Source organism: Asterias rubens, chromosome 14 (genome assembly GCF_902459465.1).
Source record: "Asterias rubens chromosome 14, eAstRub1.3, whole genome shotgun sequence".
NCBI lineage: Eukaryota > Metazoa > Echinodermata > Asteroidea > Forcipulatida > Asteriidae > Asterias > Asterias rubens.
This window is the reverse complement of record NC_047075.1, coordinates 3,787,838-3,815,128: the sequence shown is the minus strand read 5'-3', so window position 1 is coordinate 3,815,128 and position 27,291 is coordinate 3,787,838. Positions and strand designations below refer to the sequence as shown.

General features: G+C 38.4%; 1 protein-coding gene across 1 annotated transcript; it reads right to left on the bottom strand.

Moving 5' to 3' along the window:
- Window positions 1-27,291, bottom strand: LOC117299103 (plastin-2-like). Its single transcript, XM_033782545.1, has 14 exons — window positions 26,826-27,291; window positions 19,219-19,374; window positions 18,313-18,466; window positions 14,574-14,688; window positions 13,674-13,884; window positions 12,744-12,888; window positions 10,123-10,247; window positions 8,944-9,018; window positions 7,527-7,650; window positions 6,093-6,181; window positions 5,013-5,324; window positions 3,643-3,789; window positions 2,314-2,528; window positions 1-1,922 (listed from the first exon to the last, which is right to left on the bottom strand). Exons 1-13 carry the CDS (start codon window positions 26,919-26,921, stop codon window positions 2,352-2,354), a joined length of 1,926 nt encoding a protein of 641 aa, XP_033638436.1. The 5' UTR covers window positions 26,922-27,291; the 3' UTR covers window positions 1-1,922; window positions 2,314-2,351.

The window sequence follows — 27,291 nt, the reverse complement described above, 5'->3', positions numbered from 1 at the left end:
TTAGTTACATCAAAACTTTGATTTATTTAACATACCGTTAATGTATAGTATAAGAAAACAGAATAAACTTAAAATTAAAAAAATAATAAATTTGACATTAGAAGAAAGAGCCTACGTGAAAAATATAGTGCTTTATAGTGCAAAATTACTTACACATTTTTATCTAATGTTGTACTCTTATGATGAAAATGCTGGTAGCCAAAGTCTTAAACCACTAACAAAACTAAAGTTTTCAAAACATTTGGCTAAATACATATTTTACTCTACAGGAAAAGCAATCCCTTAATGAACGCCGCCCGTATTAGTAAAAACATATGGGTAACATAACATGGATTAAAAAGCAAACTTGGCAACCTTAAGAACATGACGTCATTTGAGAAGGGTGCCCTCAGCTAGAGGGTTGCGCGTCTATATGCAAATTGTTTCGTCATCGTTTTACCTCCCGAGTTGGCAGCGTGATGACTTCAATGCATGAAGGTTCGATAAAAAATTAACCCAATTGGTGAACCACAAACCGAAACAAAAGACCACCATGCAGAGCCTCAACATTCTTTATTACATAATTGATTAATAACTAGCGGGGGCTACAAGCTCATACTTCAACTGTAATAATAAAAAAGTGCAGTAAAAAGGTGAATAATTGTATAAAATTTCAGAGTGTACTTTAGTCATTTAAGATGGACACTTAATATCATATTGTCTTAATCAGCGAGCAAAATGTAAGCTATCTATTTCAATTCGTTTTTATTATATATTTTCAGGGAAAAGGAGAACATTTATATCTTTAAATTTAACGATTTTGTCACCTTTGATTATCAAACCCTTTACTTAGCTTCACCTAGCATTAACCACCAAACTTTTCCTGTGCATGATGTTCTTTCACATTTCATAAAAAATTAAAAATACATAAACTTTTTTATATATATATATATTGTGTGCAGAATCTTCAAAATAGCAAAATATTTTCTTGCAGGAATGTTATTGGGGGTGCAATAATAGGTATCCCACTAGACTCGACTCAAGTCCCAATCCCGTGCCAGCGTCACAGAAAATTATTGTTTTCCGGGCCCCAACCTGTTCTGCTTGCGGGACTTTGGTTTTGTTTTTTTTTCTTCCAAATATAACCCTCTTTTTTTCTGGTTAACAGACAACATTAGCTCCCCTCTGTATTGGAAGTTGACAAACTGTAGTTTGTCAACTCCCAATACTTGTTAACTTCAAACATCGAGGGGCAAACACCAACTGTTCACCATCAAACCATGTTATATTCATGAAACTTTTGAGATGTTTTGTTTTGACCAAGTTTCAAACATACATGGTAATTTTCTGTGCTGGGTTTATAAACTCACTTGTTCCTTTGTTTGCTAGATACGAGCAACAAACTTTAATTCCAACTGAGATGTTTTGTTTTAACCAAGTGTGAAACATACATGGCAATTTTCTGTGTTAGCAGGTTTTATAAACTGACATGTTCCTTTGTTGGTCTGACAAAAAGAAATGCTCTTAAATTTCAACTGATATTTCAAAATGCCGAATGATTTATATTTTTTGATTAGAGAAAATACTGTCTTTACACTTTAAATATAAACAAGTCTTGAAGAGCAACTCTTGGAATGTGCATACTGTGGTCAGTGCAAGGAAAGCAAAAGGATTTACCCATGACATGGAAAGAATTACTAATAAATGCTGCAACATTGTAAAAGACAAACACTCAGTAAACACTACAGAATTTGGCCCATATTTCTCACCTGTACACAATATAATGTTTCCTTTAAAACAAGGCAAATTAGATCAAACTCAAATCAACTTCTAAAGTGAAGGCTCTTTTTGATCCCTTTAAGTTTAAGGTGTACCTCTTTGGTAAAATGTCAGCAATGTTGGAAGAACTTGTCAGAGATCCAACTTCAAATTATTGTGTACCACTGTAAAGATAAGAAGAAGCAGATACCATTTAGAAGACGACGTATAGGGACTAGAAACCCAATCCACATAGTACCCCTGGCGGAATTTGAACCAGGGTCCTACAGGTGTAGGCAAGGCAAGATACCACCATGCCAACCCGACCATTTATGATCCAGGGCCACCTATCATAAAGGCTGAGAGCACAAAACTTGCTAAGCACAGAAAATTGTTGCTTAACAGAAACTGGTTACCAGCCAAAATTACATAAAGTTTACATTGTTGTGACTGGTGTCCCACTCAATTATTACTTAGCAAATAAATTTGTCAAGCAGTTTTATCTGTGTAACAGCTTTATGAAATTGAACCCTGGTGAGTGGTGAATAATCGAGATGGATTATAAAGACAATTTACCAAAGAAATATTCGTTGTAAGACATGTTGGACGAGATGTTATTCAGAGACTTCTTTTCGCTTCTCCTCTTCTGTTTTTGCCAAGGCAATGAGGCAAGCAAATACTGTCATGACCATTTTCGGTTTGACCTCCACAATGTCTTCAGGGAGGGCGTACACCGGGGCTCCTATCTTACGAGCCATGGACAGGGCGTACTTGGCATTTCCCAGCATCTCCTGTTTACAAGAAGCAATCAAGATATATTTAGCGCTTAGAAACTGGCATATTTAGCGCTCTATAAATGTTGCAATTATAATTTTCATTAGTATTAGATCTTATCAAACACTGTTTATTAGAGGTAATGTGAAACAAACTGCTAATGTCTTAAATGATAATAGGTTTTAAGACAATTTGTTCTTAAAGATAACTTTCATTAAATTTTGAGTAATGTTTGGCAATATATAGTTCAAATAATAAACCACAAGGGAAACTGACTGGGTGAATTTTATATGATTTTATATGATTTTATATGATTAGAGGTAGAGCAGGATTCGCACAAACGACCTCGAGTTAAAGTGCCAACACTCTACCAGCTGAGCTATCTAGCCCCAAATATGGAGACCACCGTTTAAGAATGGCATGTTCTCACCATTGCACTCACAAAAATTGTATATTATTTTATTTTTAAACAAGGAACAAACTATATCACATAACAATAGGGACAAACACACACTTTGTAAGTTCACACAAAATAACTCATGCGAATTTGAAATGCAGACAATAGCTCATCACAAAATATTGCAAATTATTTACCAAATGGGATTATTTATACTGTACACACAAATACAACAGCATGAAATCACAGTATTCACAGCTTGTTTGTAATTAAACATTTGTTCAAACCAGGACTTCACATATTTTCCTTGAAGCTGCCAATACTGGTAATTGTTGAAGACTTGTATTCACACTTTATGTGACCCAACACATACATTCCCCATAAACATGTGTAAGTTAACAGGAGCATTACAGAACTGGCAGAAGAACTGTAGAAGAACATTACAGAACTGTCTAAGATCACAGATTTACTCAAAAATAACATGGCCTAGTGATGACGATAGTGAACTAAAAAGGTTTGTCAATTCATTTAATGGTGGATTCCATAGTAATTACACTGCCAGCATGTGCTTCACTAAAACCAATTCTGTTATGTTCCTTTAAGCTCAATCAGTGAAAAACTTTGGATTTTGCGAGATCAAAACTAATTGTTTTGCTAGTTCACAAAAATTATAGAAGTTGCAAGAGAAAATATAGTTAATAAATAAATGAAGATAACGAGACTAAGGAACCTACCTCATCTGAGCTGGCTGACTCATTGTAGTTTGCCCAGTTGACTGCATTTTCTCGGATTGCGTCTACCAGTTCAAGGATGACTCGGCTGTCTGCAATGGAAGGATCCTGGAAACTGTTGATGCGGCTGGTTTTCCCTGCTTGCTCCAGCTAAAATAACAAATAACGGTAAGACTTTAAGGGCACTAGTAATACTGGTAAATACTCACAATAATTGTTAGCATAAAAACTGATTTGGTAAACTGCAATGAGAGCTGTTGATAGTATAAACCATTGTGAGAAACAGCTCCCTCTGAAGTAACATAGTTTTCAAGAAAGATGTAATTTTCCACTAAAATATTTAATTTTGATAACCAAAGTACTATAGACCTTTCATTTAAGGCAGGTCATATTATGCTTGGTCCAATTGTCAAAAAACCAGTATCCTCACTTGGTGATTCAAAACATTAAGCATAAAAGTATAATGCATAGCATTTATAATAATAGTGGTTTCTTTTAAACATGTAGCGCTCAGGTCCGTCACGCAGAGACGCTCATGGCGCTTCAACATTATTACCCCTGGTCACTGGACCTTAAATCATTCCTTAAACCATCTCAGCTCCCTGGGGAGTATACAGCCTCTGCCGCCAAATATGTAGCCACTAAGTTTATCAATCACAAGAACCAACTCTGCCCTCACAGGTACCCATTACCCCTGGGTGGAGAGAAGCAATAATAGTAAAGTGTCTTGCTCAAGGACACGAGTGTCACGACTGGGATTCGAACCCACACTCTGCTGAACAGAAACAGCAGAGCTTGAGTTCAGTGCTCTTAACCACTCGGCCAAGACACGCCATTTATGTAGTAAGTGAACAATTTAGTGCTAGTCATTAATTTCCAGCCGATTTGGACACCCCGTTACCAAATCCTGACTGAATTCATGAAAATCCATGCAATAAATCTGTTAGTGTTTTTTGTTTGCCCTCTCATCTGTCTGTCCATGTCTGTAAATGTATTTGTCTTTTGTGTCTGTTGTTTGTCTTGCCCTGTACTGTATCCCCAAATCAAGCTAACGCTTACCGGGGATTGCCACCATTTCACTTACTCTGTCCTTTTCCTACTATTATTGTGTATCATTATTGTATTCTGTCATAATGTAAATCTTCATTTTGTATGATACTTTTGACATTTTTGTGATGGAAATAAATGTCAGAGCAAATCGTTTTGGGAAATGAGTAGGATACCAGTGACAAGCTGTACGCATTACATGGTAGTTTGGCTGGTAACCTTTATTCTGGTATTCTGTCTTAATGTAAATCTTCACTTTGTATGATACTTGTGATTTTTTTGTGATGGAAATAAATGTTGAATGAAAAACCTCGGCACCCACCCACCTTTTCATTCACGGCATCTACAACAACTTTATCGCTGATCTTATCGTCACTCTTGCTGATCTTGGCCAGGAGGCGGAGGGTGTAAGCCCTCATCAGCTGCCAGACAATAGCGAGGGTCAACTTCTCATTCCCGTCATAGATGTCATTTCCTCCGATACCGACCAGAGAGAATTTCATGCTCTTGCTGAGCTCCACGGCATAGTTGCAGTTCTCTACTTTTTTCATGTTGCCGCCAGGTTTGCGGAGCTTGTCCATGTAGTTGACACGCTTCTTGTCGACGAAGCTCGGATCGTCCTTGACTATCTCGATAAGCTGGTGAAATAGACATAAAAAGCAACATACATCAAATTTGCAATAGAGGGTGCGAATCGTTTTGTGAAATCTTCAGGTCTGTGCCGGATTTTATAAAGCTGTTTAAGCAGAAAATGATGCTTAACAAATGAGTAGGGATACCAGTGACAAGCTGTACGCATTACCTGGTAGTTTTGCTGGTAACCTTATTCTGGTAGGCTAAATTTTGTTTCGCTTAACTACTGTTCTGCTTAAGCAGCTCTTTGAAATTTGCCTATATGTATCTATTAGAAAGACACAATAAATATCATATGTGAACGTTTCAGCTTAATACAGCGTCTACCTAATGAGAACACAGCAAAAAAATGTCACAGTGTTTTCACAAGAACTTTAAATCCATCACCGAACAAACCACAATAACCTTCTTTTTAAGATTATAAATTAATGTATTGCATCGTACAATCTCACCCAACAAAAAATCCTTTCAAAATCAACAGCCTACATTTATCCTCGAGGATTAAGACATGAGACGACGAGGGAAATCCTTGCACTCAATAAAGTCTAAAGCCCGGTTCATACTTCCTGCGAATGCGATGCCAATTTGATGTGAATTTGACGTCATAACTCTTTCTTACGCTGCGATTTTCGCAAGAGAGTTGCCCACAACTCAACTCTGTGCGAATTTCGTTGCGAATTTGGGACGTCAACATTCGTATCGCATTCGCATCAGCAGGAAGTATGAACCGGGCTTAAGAGTTACTTTAGATGTTTTCTTTTTTGGTGTCTTACCTGGAGGAGGACAAGTCCATTACAGAGATCGCTGAAGAGACGGTAAACATGTGGGTTCACCCCAAGACTGTTCATCCAGTTCCTGAAAGCTGTCAATCAACAAACAAAACTCTTTTATCAGTTTATTATTTTACATCCCATTACAGTTCGGACAAACTTTTGTTTAAAAAAACTCTTTTATCAGTTTATCGATTTCAGTCATATCGTAAATTAAGCTTTTGTTAGTGGTGATGTGGAAGGGGTGGTTCAGCTCATCAGACTCAAGCTCTGATGTCACTGTTAAGCAGAGTTTGGGTTTGATCCCTGGGGCCAATTTCATAGAGCTGCTTAAGCAAAAAAAAAGCTTAAGCGCTTATTTTACACAGGTTACTGGCAAATATTTCATGCCAACAACATTACTTGTGACTGGTATTTAGCTGTTGTTTGCTTAGCATAACAATTCAGTTGAGTCTTGGCCGATAGTCTGATTTTACTAAGCAAGGAATTTTTTGCTTCAGCAAAATTTTGTGCTTAAGCAGCTCTATGAAATTGGGCCCTGGTCTTGACACTAGTGACCTCGAGTGAGACACTTAACCATGAATGCTCTGCCCTTTGGATGGAAAATTTAGTCATAGGTTCTGTGTGTTGTGTAATGCACGTAGAAGACCTTATTACACACACTTGAATCTGAGAGAAGGGGTTTGCCACATGTTGTTCCCCCTTTTATTGTTTAGACATGTTTGTTATTCCTGTTTGATTGGCTGGATATTTGCATCACGTGACAGCATCTTGTTAACCATTATATGGTCATACTTCAAACGTAGCCCCACAAATCTTGCAGGTAAATACCGAATGTAAACACGTCTTGAGGGCCACTGAGTGATGGATATGAGCACTTTATAAGAATCCACTATTATTGTTATTTACCCCAATAATTTGGACATGATCTTAAGGGGATGCTGCAGTGAAATTAAATAAAACAGTTAATTTTGCTGTCATTTATTTCTGATATATGTGTTGAACATCAATAAAATGTGTTTTGTTTATTCCCAACATATCTCACTTGCGTAATTAGCAAATAAGTCATGCCCCCCCCCTTTTGTGGATTGTTACCGCCCCCCTACCATCGACGTCACGTCAGGAATTCAAACATATTGTCGGCAAAAAGAGTCTGGTCCCTTACTACCTGCGCCTAGGTACCAGGCCACACAGTGCACACGTCTCTATATGCACACAGCCAGGGGGCCCGGCGGCTCGGGTTACCGACATGACGTCACGTTTATGCAAATGAAGGCTCCCTTTTAGGGGCGGGGAGGGTTCCCCTAATCTCTTGAAAAACATTTTTTAAATACTTGCGCATTTAATAAAAAATATATAAAAATATTTCAGGTTTAAAAAGTCATGTTTAATCGTTTAAATTATTAAAAAAAACCTGCAGCCACCCTTTAAACTTACTCTTTTCTTCTCTGGTTTCCTCAATTTCTTCAATTTCCTCATCTGGAGGATCAAGAGCTGGAAACTTATTGAACAGGTTAGCAACAAAGGCCAAGTTCATCTTCTGGTTACCATTGACGACATCCTGTTTAAAAAAATAATCAGCCATAGTTATTGTAGATGTCACCATTGAGAATTCCTCAAAACCGAGGTTGCATTGCAATTGATAATAATAATAACAGACATTTATAGAGCGGGCTCTTGTACAGGGTATCCGTTGCCCCTGGTCTTCATAATTTTCTAATTGACTTCAAGGTTTTCCAAGATGAAGTTCCAGGCCTGCAAGGTACCACAGCTTTTACAAGAATCATAAGCGGATAAATAAAGGCACTTATAACATAATGGGAAAGACAGTTGGTCCTTAGCAATCAACCATTGAATAGGATATTTTTTTGACCTATTTCACCTGAAGTCATCATCAGAAAAATCTTGAATGCGCCATACTGGTGGGCAATTTCACTGTGCAATTTCATATAACTCTATGCATTGAGTATGCTGTGCGTTATGCAGTGAAGTGCGCGTTTTAGGCGATGCGGCGTTGATACATGTAAACCTAACTTGCCCACCAACATGGGAAGCGTGGCATCAGTCGCCGCGTGTGACACGCGTGCAAGGGGTCAATAGCCTTAACATCTGACGTCACACTTCGAGGCTCGTGAATAACCATAGAGACCGGCCGGCCATTTCACATAGAGATACGCAGTCAAACTCTATGGCGGACGTGAAAGGAGTGTACTGTTTAGGCATCTATGGAAAGCCCATGTCACTGCATGTTATCCAATTTCTACAAGCCCATGTCACTGCATGTTATCCAATGATACCATTGCATCTAATGGAATCACTAGATCTGAGTAGCAGGTACCTGTCTACTACGGCTACAGCTGGGTCACTTCATCATCATGTGTTAAATGATTCAGGTACTTTTTCAGAATGTCCACAGATTTACATTAAACTTACAGGGTTTGAAGATACGGATAGTGGAAAGCTTCCCTTCAAATATTACTAACTAAGGTTGTGTAGTTTTTGAAAAATGAGTAAAACAAGTCACAAAATAGTTTTGGTCTCATGAGACCAAAATTATTTTAGCATGTAAAATCCCTTTAACCAGTTATGATACCAAAACCATAACTGGTTAATACGTTTTTACATGCTAAAACATAGACGAAAATTATTACTTTTACTCATTTCTAAAAAACTACAGCACCTCAGTAAGTAAAATTTCAAGGGAAGCTTTCTTCTATCATAATCTTCAAACTGTGTAAGTTTAATGTATATCTGTGGACATTGTGTTTTTTGTTAGGAAAAAGTACATACACCCTTGCAGAGGCATCCTTGACAACACCCTTAACAACAATCATAGCAACATGTGTATACTTACATGAGGGGTGACAAAGGCTCTGCATCCAATCACATCAGCATTGTTCAGCACAGTTTCAGCTCTCTTGAGGGGAGCCTGGGTACAAGACATAATAATTTAAAAAAATATGGATTTATAGAGCACACTTCCTCAGAAAACCAAATAAGGCGCCTAAACAAAGAGAAAACGAAGGAAATGAAATACATGTAGTTACAATGTAAATTAAACCTTATTCAAGTCTACATGTATGTTAACAATTGTGACTTGAGCTCCCTCTTGAAGTTGTCGAGTGATGGTATTTTACGAAGTGTGACGGGGAGCTTATTCCACAGGGCAGGAGCAGCTCTGGCAAAAGCAGGTCTCTGTATTGAGAGACATTTTATTTATGGTTTATTTTTATATGCCCAGGATATACAACAATACGTAGTCTGCCTATGTGGACTTCCCCCCCCCCCCCACATTGAAGCCCTTGAAAGCACTCTGTTCTCAGTGATTTATCAGTCAGTCATTACCAAACATGTACAAAACCCTTTAAAGACAGTGGACACTATTGGTAATTGTCAAAGACCAGTCTTCTCACTTGGTGTATCTCATCATATGCATAAAACAACAAACCTGGGAAAATTTGAGATCATCGGTCGTCGAAGATCAGGCTAATAATGAAAGGAAAAACCACCCTTAGTCACACGAAGTTGTGTGCGTTTAGATGGTTGATTTTGAGACCTCAAATTCTAAATCCGAGGTCTCGAAATCAAACTCTCGAAAACTACTTCACTTCAGAGGGAGCCGTTTCTCACAATGTTTTATACTATCAACCTCTTATCTCCCCATTACTCGTTACCAAGTAAAGTTTTGCGCTAATAAATATCTTGAGTAATTACGAAGTGTCCACTGCCTTTAAAGGCACTGTATACATGTAGGTAATTGCTCAAAATAATTGTTAGCACAAAAACTTTCTTGTTAGCGATCAATGGAGAGATGTTGATAGAATAAAATATTGTGAGGAACTGCTCCATCTGAAGAAGCGCAGTTTTGGAGAAAGAAGTAATTTGTGTGACAAGAGTGTTTTTTCTATTTTATAGGCTCCAGGTTTGCTATTTTATGCATCTGTTGGGATACACCAAGTAAGAAGTCTGGCTTTTGACAATTGCCAAAGTTGTCCAGTGTCTTTGATCTCAAATAAACAAAAGAATTACTTACAGCAGCTGAGCTGATGTTCATAAATTCCTGTACTTTGTCGCGTGGAGCAACTTGCTTCAGCAATATGTCGTAGACCTCCGAATCCTTAATGTCCTCACCAAAGTTGGCAATGCGACGGTCGCTATCTGTATACAGTTCAAAGAATAATCAAACGAAATAACAAAAATATTAATAAACTGTTTAATCAATAATATCATAAAGAGAGAAACAAAACAAACTTCCCTTTGATCCTATGTAAAATTGGACTTTTATAAACAGTCATTATTTAAAAACTACAACCCCCAACTCATGGTTGTTTAGAGCGAGTGTAGAGCTTTAGTTTGGTGAGATGTTAAACAGGAGGTACTATTGAAAATTTTGAGAAAAACACGGTTGAACATGTTTTTGCTTTTTCAAAAACTATTCTGTGCACCAAAGGGGAAAGTAAGTGCACATTGGGGGGGGGGGGGCAATGCTTTTTATTGCCATTCTGTTTAAGAGTGAATGTATACCTACCTTCCCTAAGGAACATTACTTGGGGTTTCATCTGGCACCATATTGGGCATGGTAAAACATTTCTCAACAAGTTTCATACTATGAAAAGCTGCTATAAGCTTCCATTGCCATTCATTTTAAAAGTGATTACCGAACATACATGTATACATGAACCTTCCCTTTAAAATATGAGAATATTTGGCGGGGGTGCGGGGTACACTCTACGTGTAGGGTTCGAACCAACATTGGGGTCATCCTCTGCACCCATATCAGCCATGGTGAAATGTTTCTCAAAAAGCCTAAAAACACTATTGAAAGCTGCTATGACAGTCTTCTAACGTAAGGTTTTTAATGGCAATACTTTTAAAACATGATACCACACATAAACATTCCCTTTAAAGCCATTGGACCCTTTCGGTAAACAGTATTGTCCAAGGCCCACACTTCGTGTATCACAACTTCTATATCAAATAACAAACCTGTGAAAATGTAGCTCGATCGGTCATCGGAGTCGGGAGAAAATAAAGGGAAAACCCACCCTTGTTTCTGTGCGTTTCGCCGTGTCATGACATGTGTTTAAAATAAATCCGCAATTCTCGCTATCGAGAATTGATATTGTTTTACTGTTTTCTCAAAAAGTAAAGCATTTCATGGAATAATATTTCAAGAGAAGTCTTTCACCATTACCTTCTGTAAACCCTGTAAGTTATTTGTAAATCTGTAAAAAAAAATCTTTTTTTTCTGTACCGAGAGGGTCCAATGGCTTTAAAGTAATATAAGGGAACATTGGGGGATACAAAGGTTTGTATTGCCGTTCAATTTAAGAGCGATTACCAAATGTATACCTTCCCATTAAAATATGGGAGCACTGGGGGTGACCTCAGCCCCTATATTGGGCATGGTATACCACACCAAACACTGCCTGAAATTAGAGCCTGAGAATTCAGTGACTTTGCCAAAACTGTGTGCAATGTTGATGCTTTCACTACTATGGAAGCCTTTGGCATTGAACCTAAAACGATTCCCATGCTATCGAATGCCCCAATCAACAGTGAATAAATGTGTCATGTTTCACAAAGTTCCAATAAAACTGGAGGGAAAGATGCACAGCTGGAGTTGGGTGTCGCTGTTGGAGGGAGTATGAATTCACAGTTTAGGAATAAACAACATCCTGATACCACAACAGGATATGGACCATTATATTTCCTTTTTTAGGTCTCTCTTTGAGTGTCAAGCCCAACCAGGAAGTACAGATAATATTATTGTATTTGTTTTTGTGCATGTGTGTGTGTATAAACTGAAAGTGTAATTGACTGTAGTCCAGGATAAATGCTATCTTGGAATATGTTTGGACACTAGCCAAAATGCCAAGATATACAAACCCATCTACACGTCTGAAAAAACACATGTACCGTTGTTGAGTGCTCTATGTTCTGACAACCCTGTGTCCCTATGTCCTGATAACCCCTCTCTACATGTACACGTCAGGGTTCGGGTTAAGGAAATTACACTAAAGGGTTTGGGTACTTTTTATAGGACACAAAACACAATTTAACTCACACAGTTGGAAGATAATGATGGTGGAGTGTTTAATGTCTTCTCCCTCCCCAGCCATCCTAGTCAACCAAACTCTCACACCTCCCACCCCTAAGCCACCCCCCCCACCCCTACCCTCACCCCTACCCTGTGTTTACTCACAATTTAACTCACACAGTTGGAAGATAATGATAATAATAATAATAATAATAATAAACATTTATATAGCGCCAAATCCATTAAAAATGCTCCCAGGCGCTTTACAACAACAAAACATTTTAACCACAAAAAACTAAATAATTAAAAGATCCAAAAATAAAATCCATAAAGTATGATCATAAAACAATAAAGATACATGTACAAGTAAAAAGATGAACATAATCAATCAAACACATTGAGTAAAAGCCACCGAAATTGTTTGATCCAGTAAAAAACACAAACAATAATTAAGATAATAACGATTAAAAAAGAAAACGCAACAATAATAATGATGGTGGAGTGTTAATGTCTTCTCCTCCCCAGCCACCCTAGTCAACCCAACTCTCACACCTCCCACCCCTAGCCACCTCCCCCCCCACCCCTACCCTCACCCCTACCCTGTATTTACTCACGAGCTTGTTCCAGGTGGTAGTTGACCCATCGGATCAAGAGCTCCTCTGGAGAGAGTGACATCAGGGTGTTGATGTCTTCACCCTCTCGCAGCAATCTCATCAAACCAGGCACCTGCTGCAGATCAATCTTAGCAAACAGTCCCACCTGAAATACAAAAGCCAAACTTTAAAAAAATGTCTGAAATTGTGTATAATTGACAGAAATGGGCAGGGCCCAATTTCGTAGAGCTGCTAAGCACAAAAATTTGCTTAGCATGAAATGTTTGCCTTGATAAAAACAGGATTACCAAGAAAATTTTCACACTGTGATTTCCAGGATATGCAAAGAAAAGCTGAATACCAGTAACAAGCAATGCATAACAAATGGAAATTTGGTTGGTAATCCTGTTTTTATCAAGAAAGAAATTTCATGCCAAGCAAATTGTTGTGCTAAGCAGCTCTATGAAATTGGGCCCTGGTTGCAAACAGGAAGGTTTGGTACATCACTTGGGCAGATATTAAGAATTACATTCAACACGATAGAGACAAAGTTTCTATAATCAGGAACATTTTCCATTTTTGTCATCAGAAAATATTTGTTTTTCACAGAATTTTCTGCAGGATCAAGCAGGATCTTTGTGCTTCTTGTATTATGTACTTTGTAGTGGTGTCTTTTTTTTGACACACGGAATATGAAATTTTATGTTTTTTATATCATAATGAAGAATAACAAATTAATGAATGAATGGATGTGTAATAATTCAAGGAAAGCTTCCTACACCCATTTGTTATGGCTTACCCAAATAATCTGCCACAAGAGCCCAAGCAAGAGATGTGGTGTGCCATATATATGGAATTTCATGTTTTTATAACATAATGAGGAATAACAAATTCGTAAATAAATAGGAAGAATAATATTTCAATACAATGAATGAATTTTTGTATCCTTACACGAATAATCTGCCACAAGAGCCCCAACACGAGATGGGGTGTGCCATGTGCAAGATCCCCAGCTCCGATGTTAACAATGTTACACCCGATGGAACGAGCAGAGTTCAGGGCCAGGGTTAGGTTCTCCTGCTTGGTGTAGATGTTAAGTTTCTTGCCGCGGTTGATGGCACGTTCGTCAATTGTGTCAGGAACTGATACATTGATCATTTTGCTGTTACATATATAGAGGAAAACAACTCATTAAATTTCATTTCATTGAATTTATGAAAACCAAAAATACTTTTTTTATTTCTTTTTCAAAAATATCACCAAAGCCCGGTTCATACTTCCTGCGAATGCGAATGCGAAGCAGATCTTGACATCACAAATTTGCAACGAACAATTCGCAGCAGTTGAACTCTGCTCTACTCCCTTGCGAATAATCGCTGCGAAAGGAGGGAGTGACGTCAAATTCACATCAAATTCGCTTCGCATTTGCATTCGCAGGAAGTATGAACCGGGCTTTAAAATCAAAAGGCAAGATGGCCACTTCAAGGTGAGGGCTACACTTAATTGATATGAGCTGTCATTTAACTAAAATCAACTGTCACCAGGCCCAGGGGCACATTGTACCTAATCTTGACTGAAACCTTGTCCCACCTGAGTAATATGCCTGTAATTTATTCACAGAACTTGGGAAAGTATGGAGTATACAGTAAAAACACACATCATTGTGAGGGTAAACCAAATTTAATATTCTTTATCCAAGATGTCTCCATTTTAAAATAAATACGTTGAGCAATATTTTCTACTTATTAAAGCAGCTCTAAAAAAATTGACCAATGTAGATGTCTGCAAAAGCTATGCTAGAATTAAAATTTCTTAGTAAGGGTAGGGGCAGAGGTTTTTGTTAAAACTTACCACAGCAGAATACCATCGTCAATTTTTTGGAACATTTCATTTGTTCCTTCATTGATAGGCAGGTATTTCATTGCTTCTGCATCTTTGTTCAGTTCGTAGTGATGATTAATATAATCTGAAATAATAACAATAACAATAATAATTGGATCAGAACACAAACAAACACTGAAATGATGTAGCATTACCAGGGTAAATAAAGCCCGGTTCATACTTCCTTCGAATGCAAAAGCAAAGTGAACATGGCTATTTTCACAGCGAATATTTCGCAGGAGTCGACTCAACTCAAATTATATGGTCAAAATTTGTACAGCATTTGCAGAAAGTATGAACCAATATTTAGCCTTTAACTTTTTTATCTGACTAGCCAATAGACCCTTCCCATGAAATATGTAAATTGCACATAGCGCGCGCGCACTAACGTTTTGGTTGGCAAAATGAGGGAACATCGCGCTGTTTTGTACACGGCTAATGGGTCCGGACGCAGACGCGATTGCGCGTCTGTTTAGTGCACAACTCTATGGTGTTTGCCAACCAACTGGGTCTGTACGCATGCGTGAATGTAATTAGCATATTTCATGGGAAGGGTCCATTGAACTACATGTATGTACACTGTAGTAAGCTTTTCATTTCACTGGTTCATCAGCTTTTGCACTTTTCCATTTTTACATAGGAATGCTTTTCAGCATTGAACTAGCCAGCCTGACCGCTTGTAGCCTTGATCAAGGCTGTTGACATACTGTTCCCCGGCCCGGTTCGCGGCATACACAAATGTACATTACCATTCCCCGGCCCGGTTCGCGGCACACGCATGCAGTGCATACACGAACGTACATTACCATACATTGTACAGCGAGAACAGTATAGCGTAGTCATGAGTACGGTCGTGTCTCAACCTCGTGAAAAAGAACTCATGTACCATACGTGTACCATACAGATGGTAATGTACATGTAGGTATGTGTGTGTACATACGCTGTACACGTATTATATAAGATGCACTGTGTTATGTATGGGGGGTGCTCTGGCGGAATTCAGTGATGGGGACTGGGATTTCGCAGGTCGCGGCTGGCTGTAGCGCTTTGATCAAGGCTAGACCGCTTGGAGAGGATTTTGACTAGTGCTCAGCCGTCGATTTCACCAAACACTTCCTAACTTACATGTAGGATTAATCTTAGGACTTATGACAAGTTTTTCTGTAACCAAAGGCGTTAGGATGCATAGTGTTTCGAGAATTCGGCTAAGGTGTTTTAACTAGCATTTTGACAGAGGACCACTGCTAAAGGAGAACCCAGATTACACCGACAACCCTAATCTACATGGATGACCCAACCTTGAAAAAAAAAAAACTAGAAGTTAAGAGAACACAGTATTCTTTTTTAATTCAATATTGATTCAGTTACTCAGCATTATACGTGAATGAAGCCAATGATTTTCAATTTCATGAGGTTGAAGGTTTCACTTTCACCAGTCATTGATTTCGTTTTAGACCGGAAAGGCTCTGATTATGCTACCATGAGCAGAGTGTCATCGAGTGCCAAGGCTGAGTGGTTAACAGTACCAGACTAAAGCTCCTGTGTTTCTGATTCTACGTGTAGGCCTCTATGCTTTGCCATAACAGACACACATAATTTAACATGGGGATGTACATGTACGTGTACATGTGTGCACAGCCCATAGAGTTATATGAAGTAGGGGGCGCACTGGCCTTACATGTATGTATATACACGATCGGGCATGCGCGCATGCGGCCATTTTCTAATATGAGAAAACAGGCATCACACAGCGTGTGTTTGTGCAGCCATTTTGTAAGTTGACAAAACAGCATCGCGTAGCATTCAATAAACACAAACTCCAATGTGTACTTCATGTTCAACGCGCGTACAGAATGGCGCGCGTGTGTCTCCTTACGGTCCCATCGCGTTTGTGCAAGAACATCACCAGTGCGCCCTCTAGTTCAATAACTCTATATTCTATGTGTATGTTTTGCCATAACAGACAACTATCAATGCGTGTACAGAATGGCACGTGTGTGTCTCCTTGCGGTCCCATCGCGTTTGTGCAAGAACATCACCAGTGCGCCCTCTAGTTCAATAACTCTATATTCTATGTGTATGTTTTGCCATAACAGACAACTATCAATGCGTGTACAGAATGGCACGTGTGTGTCTCCTTGCGGTCCCATCGCGTTTGTGCAAGAACATCACCAGTGCGCCCTCTAGTTCAATAACTCTATATTCTATGTGTATGTTTTGCCATAACAGACAACTATCAATGCGTGTACAGAATGGCACGTGTGTGTCTCCTTGCGGTCCCATCGCGTTTGTGCAAGAACATCACCAGTGCGCCCTCTAGTTCTATAACTCTATATTCTATGTGTATGTTTTGCCATAACAGACAACTATCAATGGCCACACATAATTTAACATGGGGATGTAGTACATGTGTGTACAGCCACAATCATGTGTACCGGTACACATTGTTGGTGGCCATTTTATGAACAACAGTTTGAAACCCCTGCAGTAGCAGCCAGGCCTGATACTTCACGGAGGCAATGAAGGCAATAGGAGACTTTCCAACGCTAGATGGCAGCAGACATACCGGGTAAATTTCCATTGTTTACGTAGTTCTGAACATGCGCATAATTCTGAGAACAATGGATTTACCCGGTAAGTCTGCTGCCCTCTATCATCCCAGAAAGTCTCCCATTGCCTCCGTGTCCCCTGGTCATTGCCTTGGTGCCCTTGAAATGCTCCAGTACAAATTTACAATTTCCTCATAGGATGCCCTTTACCAAGAAGAAAATGCCTTGGTGCCCCTGCCCTTTCAAAAACGAAGCATACAGCCCTGAGCAGTTATCTCAAATCAATTACATGTCACAATCGCTGCATTAAGTAACAAAATCTTGAGTTTGTCGAAAACAAGATTTACATGTGCAAAGAGTTCCTCAATATTTATCTGTTGTTTATTTGGTGTCTTTCTACATGTCCTCGGAATGAATCCATGATTGTGTCAGTCCACATCTACAAATCTAACACACAGAACTCTGAGCATCTCAAACACAGTGTCACTGTATAGTGCTGTGAATGATGGATTGAAGTGGACAAATTGCAAAATTTGAAACAACAGCTGAATAAACTATGCAGTGTTTATGGAAAGGAAGACCTTGTAAAATCCACATCATTTCCTGACACGCCTGACACAGCCAAGATACTATGTACTTCACTGGTTAGGATAAATTGTTTATTTTGTATCATTATCAATGTCAGAGTCAAATTATGACATTTACAAAGAGCAGGACATATAAAACTTGATGAAACGTTGATAAAAATGTGAAAAATGTTGAATTTTATGTGTTATTTCAATGAACTGTACAAATGAGGACTATAATTTCTTTAAGAGGGGTCATTTCGTGTCCATTCAAAACGCTTTTGGACCTGACCTAAATCAATTTGCTGATTGGACTCCCTAAAAAAACGCCCAGATCCGAAGTTTTATGTAATTCAGGTTTCTAGTTTTGGCGATATGGCTTCACAAACTTTTGAACCCGAGTGTATTCAAACTTTAATTTGAAAGGGGCCTTTTTTTCCTCCCTCTGATGAATTGTACATCCCAGTTTGGTTTCCTAAGTGAGCTGTTTCTTTAAAGGGATTATTTTACTCATGACTCAAGTACATGTTCCACGAAAAATAATGTTTAAAAAAACTGAGGCATTCTCATTCTCAAGCAAAGCAAGAAACTTACTTGCGAAGGCCACCTTTTCTGCTTCAGCTACTGAGTGCGTAGTACCCTCAGCAGATGTATGAGAGGTTCCAGACAGAGCTGAGATTCCTTCTCGCTTGGAGATTGCCTTACGGAAGGTCTTGGCAACTTCTTTGTTCTTAATTCCAACATAAAGCTATAAAAGAAAAGTAGATTGTATACAGCTCATGAATCACAAAAAGATTAACAACAGCAGTAGAAAAGTAGACCAATTGAGCATTTTTCCTTGAGAAGAAAAATATTGGCTGATTTTTTTAATTCAGTAGATTATTTTTTTGAAGTCTGATTTTTAAAAGATAAAAGTCTGAAATTTTTCATCTTTGTAAATCTCTTTTAGAGTAGAGGTTTTGGGGGTTAAGGCAAACATCAGGGCAACAGGTGTTTAGAGGGGCAAGGTTATTTTCCTTTTGTAAAGAGCACTCAATGACGTTCTTTAAAAGTCTGGATAGGAAACTTTTGAAGGGGAACCAAGGCCAAAACCAAAGCAACAGTCAGCAATATACATGTAGACTTGTCGTGGAAGTGTCGTGGCCGAGTGGCTAAGAGCACCGAATTCAAATTCTGGTGTTTCCGATCAGCAGAGTGTGGGTCCGAATCCCCCAGCCGCGACACTTGTGTCCTTTTAAAAGCAAGACACTTTTAACCATTGCTTTGTCCTTCGGATTGGACGTAAAGCCGTTGGTCCCATGTGTTGTGTAACGCATAGAAAAGAACCCAGTGCTGTTATCGAAAAGAGAAGGGGTTCGCCCCTGTGTTCCTGGCTCAAAATTCATCACTTCAACAACATATCTTTCTGAAAGTTTGTATTGTATTTTATACCCAGCGCCTTGAGTACCTTTTTGGTAGATAAGTGCGCTATATAAGACCTAAATATTATTAAAGACTTACACCGAAGAACTCTGATAAGTTGATCCTTTTATCATTGTCCTTGTCTAGTGTCTTCATAAGATTACGCAGTTCATATCCAGGCATGACAATGTCAACACTTTGAAGAGCTTCACCAAGCTCCTCGGTTGTTATGTAGCCATTGCCGTCAAGATCAAACTGTAAAAGGGGAAGAAAATACAACGGTTACTTTTGCAGCAGGACATATACATTGTACTACTTAATTACATGTAATGTAAGATTAAGTGTAATTTTATCACAACTCAAATTTTAAGGAAAACAATTTTGAGACAACAAAGGCAACATTTGGTTGTGAGTGTCTTCCAAATAAGGAGGAAATCAAATACTAAAGAAATATAATTACTATACTACATTACATTGTAGGCATTACCTTACATTGTAGGCCTAGTGTAAGTTCAAATAACAAGACACAGTCAATTATTGTAGATCATTAAATATTTAGTCGTTTCAAAACAGGAAGTGTTTTTTGTTTATTTTAGTTTCTAACTGTATAAAATTACGTAGCTACTGTATAGTGTATACCTACGTAAAAACATAACTTTAGGCCCTACTACAACATACCTTTGTTATTTTAACTTATTTAAAAAAATTAATTTCCATCACATTATGCCTACATGAATGAAGCCCTTATATGGAGCACTTTTGGTTTGTTCTATTGCACAATTACTAATTCATGGACAGTCAGATGATTACAGGACACTACAGTACACTTTAATCTGAAACAATTGTACATTGTATTTTCACTCCAATCCTATAAGCTTTTTTGAGGTATGGCGGACGTGATACGCGCGTCACACGCCGCGACTGATGCCACGCTCACCATGTTGGTGGTCATTAGGTTTACGTGTAAACGCCGCGTCGCCTAAAATCCGCACTTCACTGAATAACATACGTTCTATTTCTATGGTCAATACGCACAAATTTACCACAACTTTACAGTGTTGTAGCATTATGTCTACCATACCTCAAAAAAGGCTTATTGTTTTCAACTTGGTTTAATCACTACTTCATGTATTAGGGTGAAAATCAACAAGACTGCAGGGCTTGTAGGCACAAAACTTTAATAATTAAAAAATATAGCAATGAAAAAAAGAATTGTACGTAATGCACTTTTACAATTTTATTTTTTTTTAAATGTTTTAATTTATTGGTAAGATCAACAGAACTGGGTCACCTGGGTTATTGTTTTGCATGATTTAATTTGCACATTATTTTGTTTTATGGGGGAATTTTGTACAAGTTTGCAACAAACTTCAAATTTGTAAATTCATTAATTTCAACTAAAATCTAAATTTTTGCTTTTTTTAGATTAATGTTTCCAACCACAGACACATTGTGCATAAATGAAGCCTAGATGTATGGGCCAACTTGGACCGTTCAGTGGTTCGCACAATACATGTCCCATATGTACATCATATCATGTGTCAAAACAAATGAAACACAATTGCTCAACCTACAAACCTACAAATTAAAATAACAGTACTTGGCACACTCACAATGCATGACCGCCTACACTGACTGAAGGTCCCCAATCAAAACAACTATTGTGTGTGCACAGACCACTCATTTACACACCCTGAACACTGAAATGCACAGTAGCTTGTTAAAATAAATGCCTGGGTACTCGGTCACAAATAACAAAATTACGCTGAATTGTTTGCTAAAAATACACTAAAGTGAAGGAATCAATTCCTCTGACTATTCAAAGCTTTGCTAATTACGCATGCAGGAATGTTAAACCTTTATGGTCTATACAGTTCAATGGTTGACAACACCTGTTACTAGTATGTGATAATAAATTTATGTATTATAGAACAAACAATGAACTGTACACACAGTAGGCCACATGTATGCAACAAACTGCCCTATGCATCATTTTTTTCTATCTGAAAAAAAAACTATTTTAATAGTGCTGTGTAACTAAAAACATGAAACAACAGCAAGCAGGGGTTACTGAAATTTCCTACAAGACTTTAAATTTTATGGAGTTTTTATTGTATTTATGTTTTAGATACAGATTTGAACATGTCATGTAAACTTGGGTTCAGGGCCTACAGTTCATTGCTACACAATATAAAAGCAGGAAGTAAACATGTAAGTCTGGTGATTTGTTTGACTGCACACAAACAAATCATGTACCAAATTTCTAAAATGGTAGACAATGCTGGGCAAGGCAAGAAATGAGTTGGGCACCGGTAGCAGAAATGTTAAAACCTTTATGAATTGTTCACTCGTAACTGTTGTTTTGCTTAGAATCAAGTTTTATTCTTTTAAAGCAATTCTACCTCCATGCTCTGAGCTTAATCTTACAGGCTTTGGTTATATGCCAATGAAAAAAAATCACACAAAGTTCCTGGTTCCTGAAATGTTTGTTTCCTTCTAAAGTTCAGTGTTCTTCCTGCTTGGACGAAAACTCAAGTAACTGGCAGAAGAGAATTCACTCCACGACAGGCCTGAAAAAGACCTTTCCCATGAAAAATTCAAACTGCACGTAGCAATGCAAACTGCACGGAGCAATGCACACAAACACAGTCTAGTGGTTGGTCAAAAATGAGGAAACAATTGCCTTTTTGTAAATATGGAGCTGAGTGATGGTGGCATTGTTTGCCAAAAAGTGTCTTCACTGAGTGAATGTAATTTAATGTATTTCATGGAAAAGGCTTTACATGAAGTAAGCTGTATGAAATTCTAGAATGGTAGTACACCACAAGAGCAAGCCCCCCCCCCCCCCACATACATGTACTGTAGACACAATTTGAAAAGGGCAGGATCTCTACATCCTTCATTTTAAAGCCATTGGACACTTTCGGTAAACAGTGTTGTCCAAGGCCCACACTTCGTGTATCACAACTTGTAATTTAACAAACCTGTGAAAATTTAGGCTCAATCGGTCATCGGAGTCGGGAGAAAATAACGGGAAAACCCACCCTTGTTTCCGCACGTTTCGCTGTGTCATGACATGTGTTTAAAATAAATCCTTAACTCTCAATATCGAGAATTGATATTGTTTTAATGTTTTCTCAAAAAGTAAAGCATTTCATGGAATAATATTTCAAGAGAAGTCTTTCACCATTACCTTCTGTAAACCCTGTAAGTTATTTGTAAATCTGTGAACTTTTAATTTTTCTTCTGTACCGAAAGTGTCCAATGGCTTTAATGAGCAAAATGTAAATACATCGAGGGGCAGCACTGAAGCAAGACCAGTAGCATTGTGATTGCCTGGGAATGTTTTTAACTACCTCCTCTGCCTGAAGTATCACATACCTACATTGTACTACCACACAAACCATTGTAGACCCTGCAAATAAACACTCGGGTCAAAATACTCAGCACTCTAACACAGTATTCCAATTCAAACCACCCAGAATCTTTTTTCTCTGATTGAAGTAGCCCTATATCAGGTTAGGCCATGATTAGGCCAACCACAGGCCAACCTATTGTTTATGATAGTACCCAAAATACATAGACCCTACCAATGTATACATGCCATGGTATCCATTACAAATAGGTCAAAATACTCCCCAGTTGCTTTACACTACTCCTGACTCACCTAACCACAGCGCTATTCTTATTGCACTATTAATAAACACTGGCATTTGATAACTCCACACACACCCACTGATAATATTACCAGGGTACAGTCATTAAAGGCACTGGACACCTTTGGTAATTGTCAAATTAGTCTTCTCGCTTGGTGTATCCCAACATATAACGCATAAAATATTAAACCTGGGAAAATTTGAACTTAATTGGTCATCGAAGATGAGAGATAATAATGGAAGAAAAAACACCCTACACGAAGTTGTGTGCTTTCAGATGCTTGACAATGTTTCTCACAATGTTTTATATGGAGGCCTACTATCAACAGCCCTCCATTGCTTCTAACATTTATTTTGAGTATTACCAATAGTGTCCACTGCCTTTAATATTACACAGCTAAGTTGCAGCATGGAGCTCCATGGTTGCAGCATTCATTTCTAGACTTCTATGGTTGCCGCCAATGCAGGCAGCCCTGTATTGCTCAAGTGTTTGCCAACGATTGAACTTTTACAATGTCGGTTATTTAAACAAATTTGACTGCCACCCAGTTACCAAGTACCGGTTGTCATGTAAAGATGTGTACGCTGTACTTTTGTGGTTTAATGAGGTTTTGGAGCACTTGCTTGCTGCTGGGTCATTTTATTTTTCATCTCCCTTTTTCAACTGGTTAAAGAGTAGCTGTCATGATCAGGGATTCCGGACACATCCCCTACAAGGATCTGTGTACAATGGACCGATCCGGCCTGTCAATCAAACTGTGCGCGTTCACCCATTTTGACCAATCACAGCAATGATTGTGGTCGGACAAACTCGGTCATGAATCGTGCAGAATGTCATTGGGAGTGCTTGTACACATGTCTTGCTCACGTGCGCGGTGGGCGGAGCTTAGTGGAAAGCCGGAACGGTCCATTGGCTCACATTTTTGTCTAAAGTACACAATAATTGAAGTAGGCCTACTGAAACCGAAAGCTCAGACAACTGGTTATAATACGTACATTTTGTATGACTATCTTCCCCATCAACTGTTGTGTGCGTACTGTGCACCTGTTTACACTTTAGTATCTTACGCATTTTTACTTTGGTATTAGTATACTAGGGCCTACATGTAATGTAGCACCAATAGAAAATATTTTACATCAAGATGTACTGTATGTACGATGTAAACTATTTATCTCATTCTAAACTATGTGTTATACTATAATTAGAGTCCCTGTAAACCACCGAGGCATGGCCCTCAATGTAATGTACTAGCTACAATTACCTTTGGTAATTACTCCGCGATTTAATGACGAAGACAACCTATTTGGTAAAGAGCACTTGAGAGCTGTTGATACTGTAAACATTGCTGGAAATGACCCCCTTTGAAATGAAGTCATACCTTTAGGTTAGTTTAGCTTAAAAGCCTTTCCCAGACATCAAAGCACAATTTCAAGCCTTGAAGTTGAACTTCAGTAAGTTTACTCTTGAATACGTAAGGGGCACTTTCAATGTGGAAAATGTGAACTTGTGTTGGAACTTGCAAAGGGCACCACAGCAATTAAAGCACAGGGCACCACAGCAACACTCAGTGAGGCACTCTGTAGTGTATGTATTTTTAACAAAGTGAAACTGCAAGTGGGGGGGGGGAAATGCCACAGGGGGCATTGATCAGTCACATAGCCCTATTGTTGTCTGGAGAGAAGTTATTCCTCCAAGAATAGAACCTCAACCATGAATGGTTTACTTTGTAAGTGAAGCTCAATGCAGTGGGGAATGGTAAACTGCTTGAGGAACTGTAATTAAACACCACACTCTTTACTTTCCCTGATGTGATGGGCTACCAAAAACTGTTACCTCCTGGTTTTTTAAACATGTTTAAAACACTTACATTCAAATGTCACATTACGTATGAATAGTGTGAACATCATTTTACAACTAAACTGACTGCAACTGCTTTAGAAACACACTTGTGAAGGAAAAAAAGGTGCGCATATTGAGTAAATTGTGAATGTAATTTGACCACTTAGGCCTAATGGGTTGTATTAGCTTAGCTTTAAAATATCTGTGTCCTTTTCAAGGATATAAGTAAAAAAAATGTGAGTTTTGAGTAGACATGAATACATTGACCACTCTGTGAGCGCTACCATGAGAGAGATTTACAGTCCATGCCTACTAATGTGCAGGCCTGTATGCTTCATTTTTGAAAGGGCAAGGGCACCAAGGCATTTTCTCTTCTGGCAAAGGGCACCCTATGAGGAAATTGTAAATTTCTACTGGAGCATTTCCTGGGCACCAAGGCAATGGCAAGGGGCAATGGAGGCAATCGCCTCCGTGAAGTATCAGGCCTGCATGTGAATTGGAAACATAACAATGTTTTGGTGAGCAGCCCTGGTGGGCAGGCATACATATGTACCACCACATCAGAGTCTAGTACAAACACAACATAGTCAGACTGTTGTCATGGGTGTTTGGTTACGGTGTAAATTGTACCAGTGTAATGTAGGTTTGGTAAATCAGTCATGAAGGAGTAGGGTTAAAAATTAAAATCTGATTCATGGATGACTCTGTTTTTGATTTTGTTGGGACCATGGAGGAGGCTCCATGGTTGGTCTAAGATCATGCACTGGTACAATGTAGTTAGAACTCCCTTACACTACAGAACAGTGGTACGCTGGCAATAATTGCCAGTTAATAATTTCTGAGGACCTGTCACACTTATGTTTTTGATAAAGTTAGTTCAAGCATCCTTGCTATTAAAGTTACTTATACCACTGCCATGCACTGGTTTCAAACTGAGGCAGGTATATGTAGCCCTTAGTGTTACATGTATGTTCAAAATTATGGATCCTGCTTAATCAACCAACAATCAACTTAAATACCATTCAAAGTTGATAGAAACCGTACACTGCGAACAGAAAGCCTTAAAAATGGCAGCAATTAACTACGCTATCTAAACAACAACAGTAGACTTCGACTAGACTACATTTGAACACCTTGCACATATTGCACAAGCCTGCTTAAGTCTGTATAAAATACGTCTACAAACCCTGTCTGTTGTTTGTGATTTTCCCACCAAATTTGAACCCACACTCGCATCGTAACATTTTTGTTGCAGTGAGAATAGCCACAGCGGTCAAGTGGTTAGACTGCAGGACTTGCAATCACAATGTTGTGAGTTCGAATCCCCCAGCTAACCGCTGATTTCACAATGACTAGAATAAATATTGCTGTCTAGATAGTTACTGAATCACAACTTCTTGATTTGTGTGTTAAACCAATGTTTGATGAGGAAGTTGGCTGTAGCCAGCTTGGTGTTTACATCCCTTTGTGGGAGTTTGCCAAGTTCCCTTGATGGGACGATCATTCAAACAAAAACAAAAAACAAAAATAAGATTGGAGTTCTGCTTTTTGCAGGGTTTTAAATAACAATGTTTGTAAACCTACATTTTAATTAATTATTTTTTGTTTTAAAAGATTAATAAGGATCCGATTACAATGTTCGGGTACAAAAACTATCCATCTATTTTATATGACATGAATATAAACTGAAGGCCTAAATTACAAGCTAGCCTCCTTTGAACAAAAAGTTATGGGATGGTACAATAATATTTTGAACTAAATAGACCTATAATTAGAAAGTATTTTTAACGGCATCTTTAACTCATGATGTATTTCAGTCACTCACTAAACATTCCACTGAACACTTTATACCCCAAATAAATCAAGTTTAAACAATTTAGTTACCGGAGTACCAGCCAAAATCATAAATTTTAATACAAATTATAATGTTGGTTTTCTGCAAAAGTTCAAACTTTGTTTTAGCAAGAGTGCAGTGCTAAAAAAATACCTTAAATTTATGGAAAATGAACTTGCCTAGTTTACTTTAATGTCATGCATCATTTTAGCCCAGGTTGGACGTCCTACCAGCAGGGCTAGCATCATTTGAACTTGCTAGGCCATTAAATGCTATACTTTTTCTACTACTCTACAGCTACACAAACCCCCAAACCATGCACAAACTTATTTTGGTTCTTTTGGAGTTAGTAAAATAAATTACAAAAACAACTCACCTCCTGAAAATGTCTGACAACTTCTTCAACAGTGTCTTTAGGAAGTTTTGTCTCAGCTGACAGATCAGCCACTACTGCCGGATCCACGTCGGCCATGATTCACGAAGAATGAGATTAAGTACCAAGCAAAAGCCAAGCCGAAAATGTCAACTCCAGACAGACACACCGAACTCGAACTGCAAACAGTAACCGTAGGCCTACCGTGAACAAACACACACACCCCCGCTCGCTGCTGCAGACGAGAGAAGAAAAATCAGCAACCGCGTTTTGACACAGAACCCCGGTGTACCTTTCGACTTACTGAATGTACTTTATAGATGCACGATAAGATAAATTTAAACAGTCATAAAGCTTGGTCAAGTACTTCTTGTAACTTGGTACAAACTTTATGGGTCTGCTGATTCACCGAATGCAGTTTGCAAAGGGCGTAGTGTGTAATGTGTGCATTTGGGAATAGGCGGAAGTA

Bases quoted from the DNA above. Each gene is read 5' to 3' on its own strand.
- LOC117299103 (XM_033782545.1), bottom strand. From the start codon at position 26,921: ATGGCCGACGTGGATCCGGCAGTAGTGGCTGATCTGTCAGCTGAGACA. The intron at 9,019-10,122 runs GTAAGTAATTCT...TCTTGTACCCAG, and splicing joins TGAACATCAGCTCAGCTGCT to GCTCCCCTCAAGAGAGCTGA. The intron at 3,790-5,012 runs GTGGGTGGGTGC...TTGTTATTTTAG, and splicing joins TAGATGCCGTGAATGAAAAG to CTGGAGCAAGCAGGGAAAAC.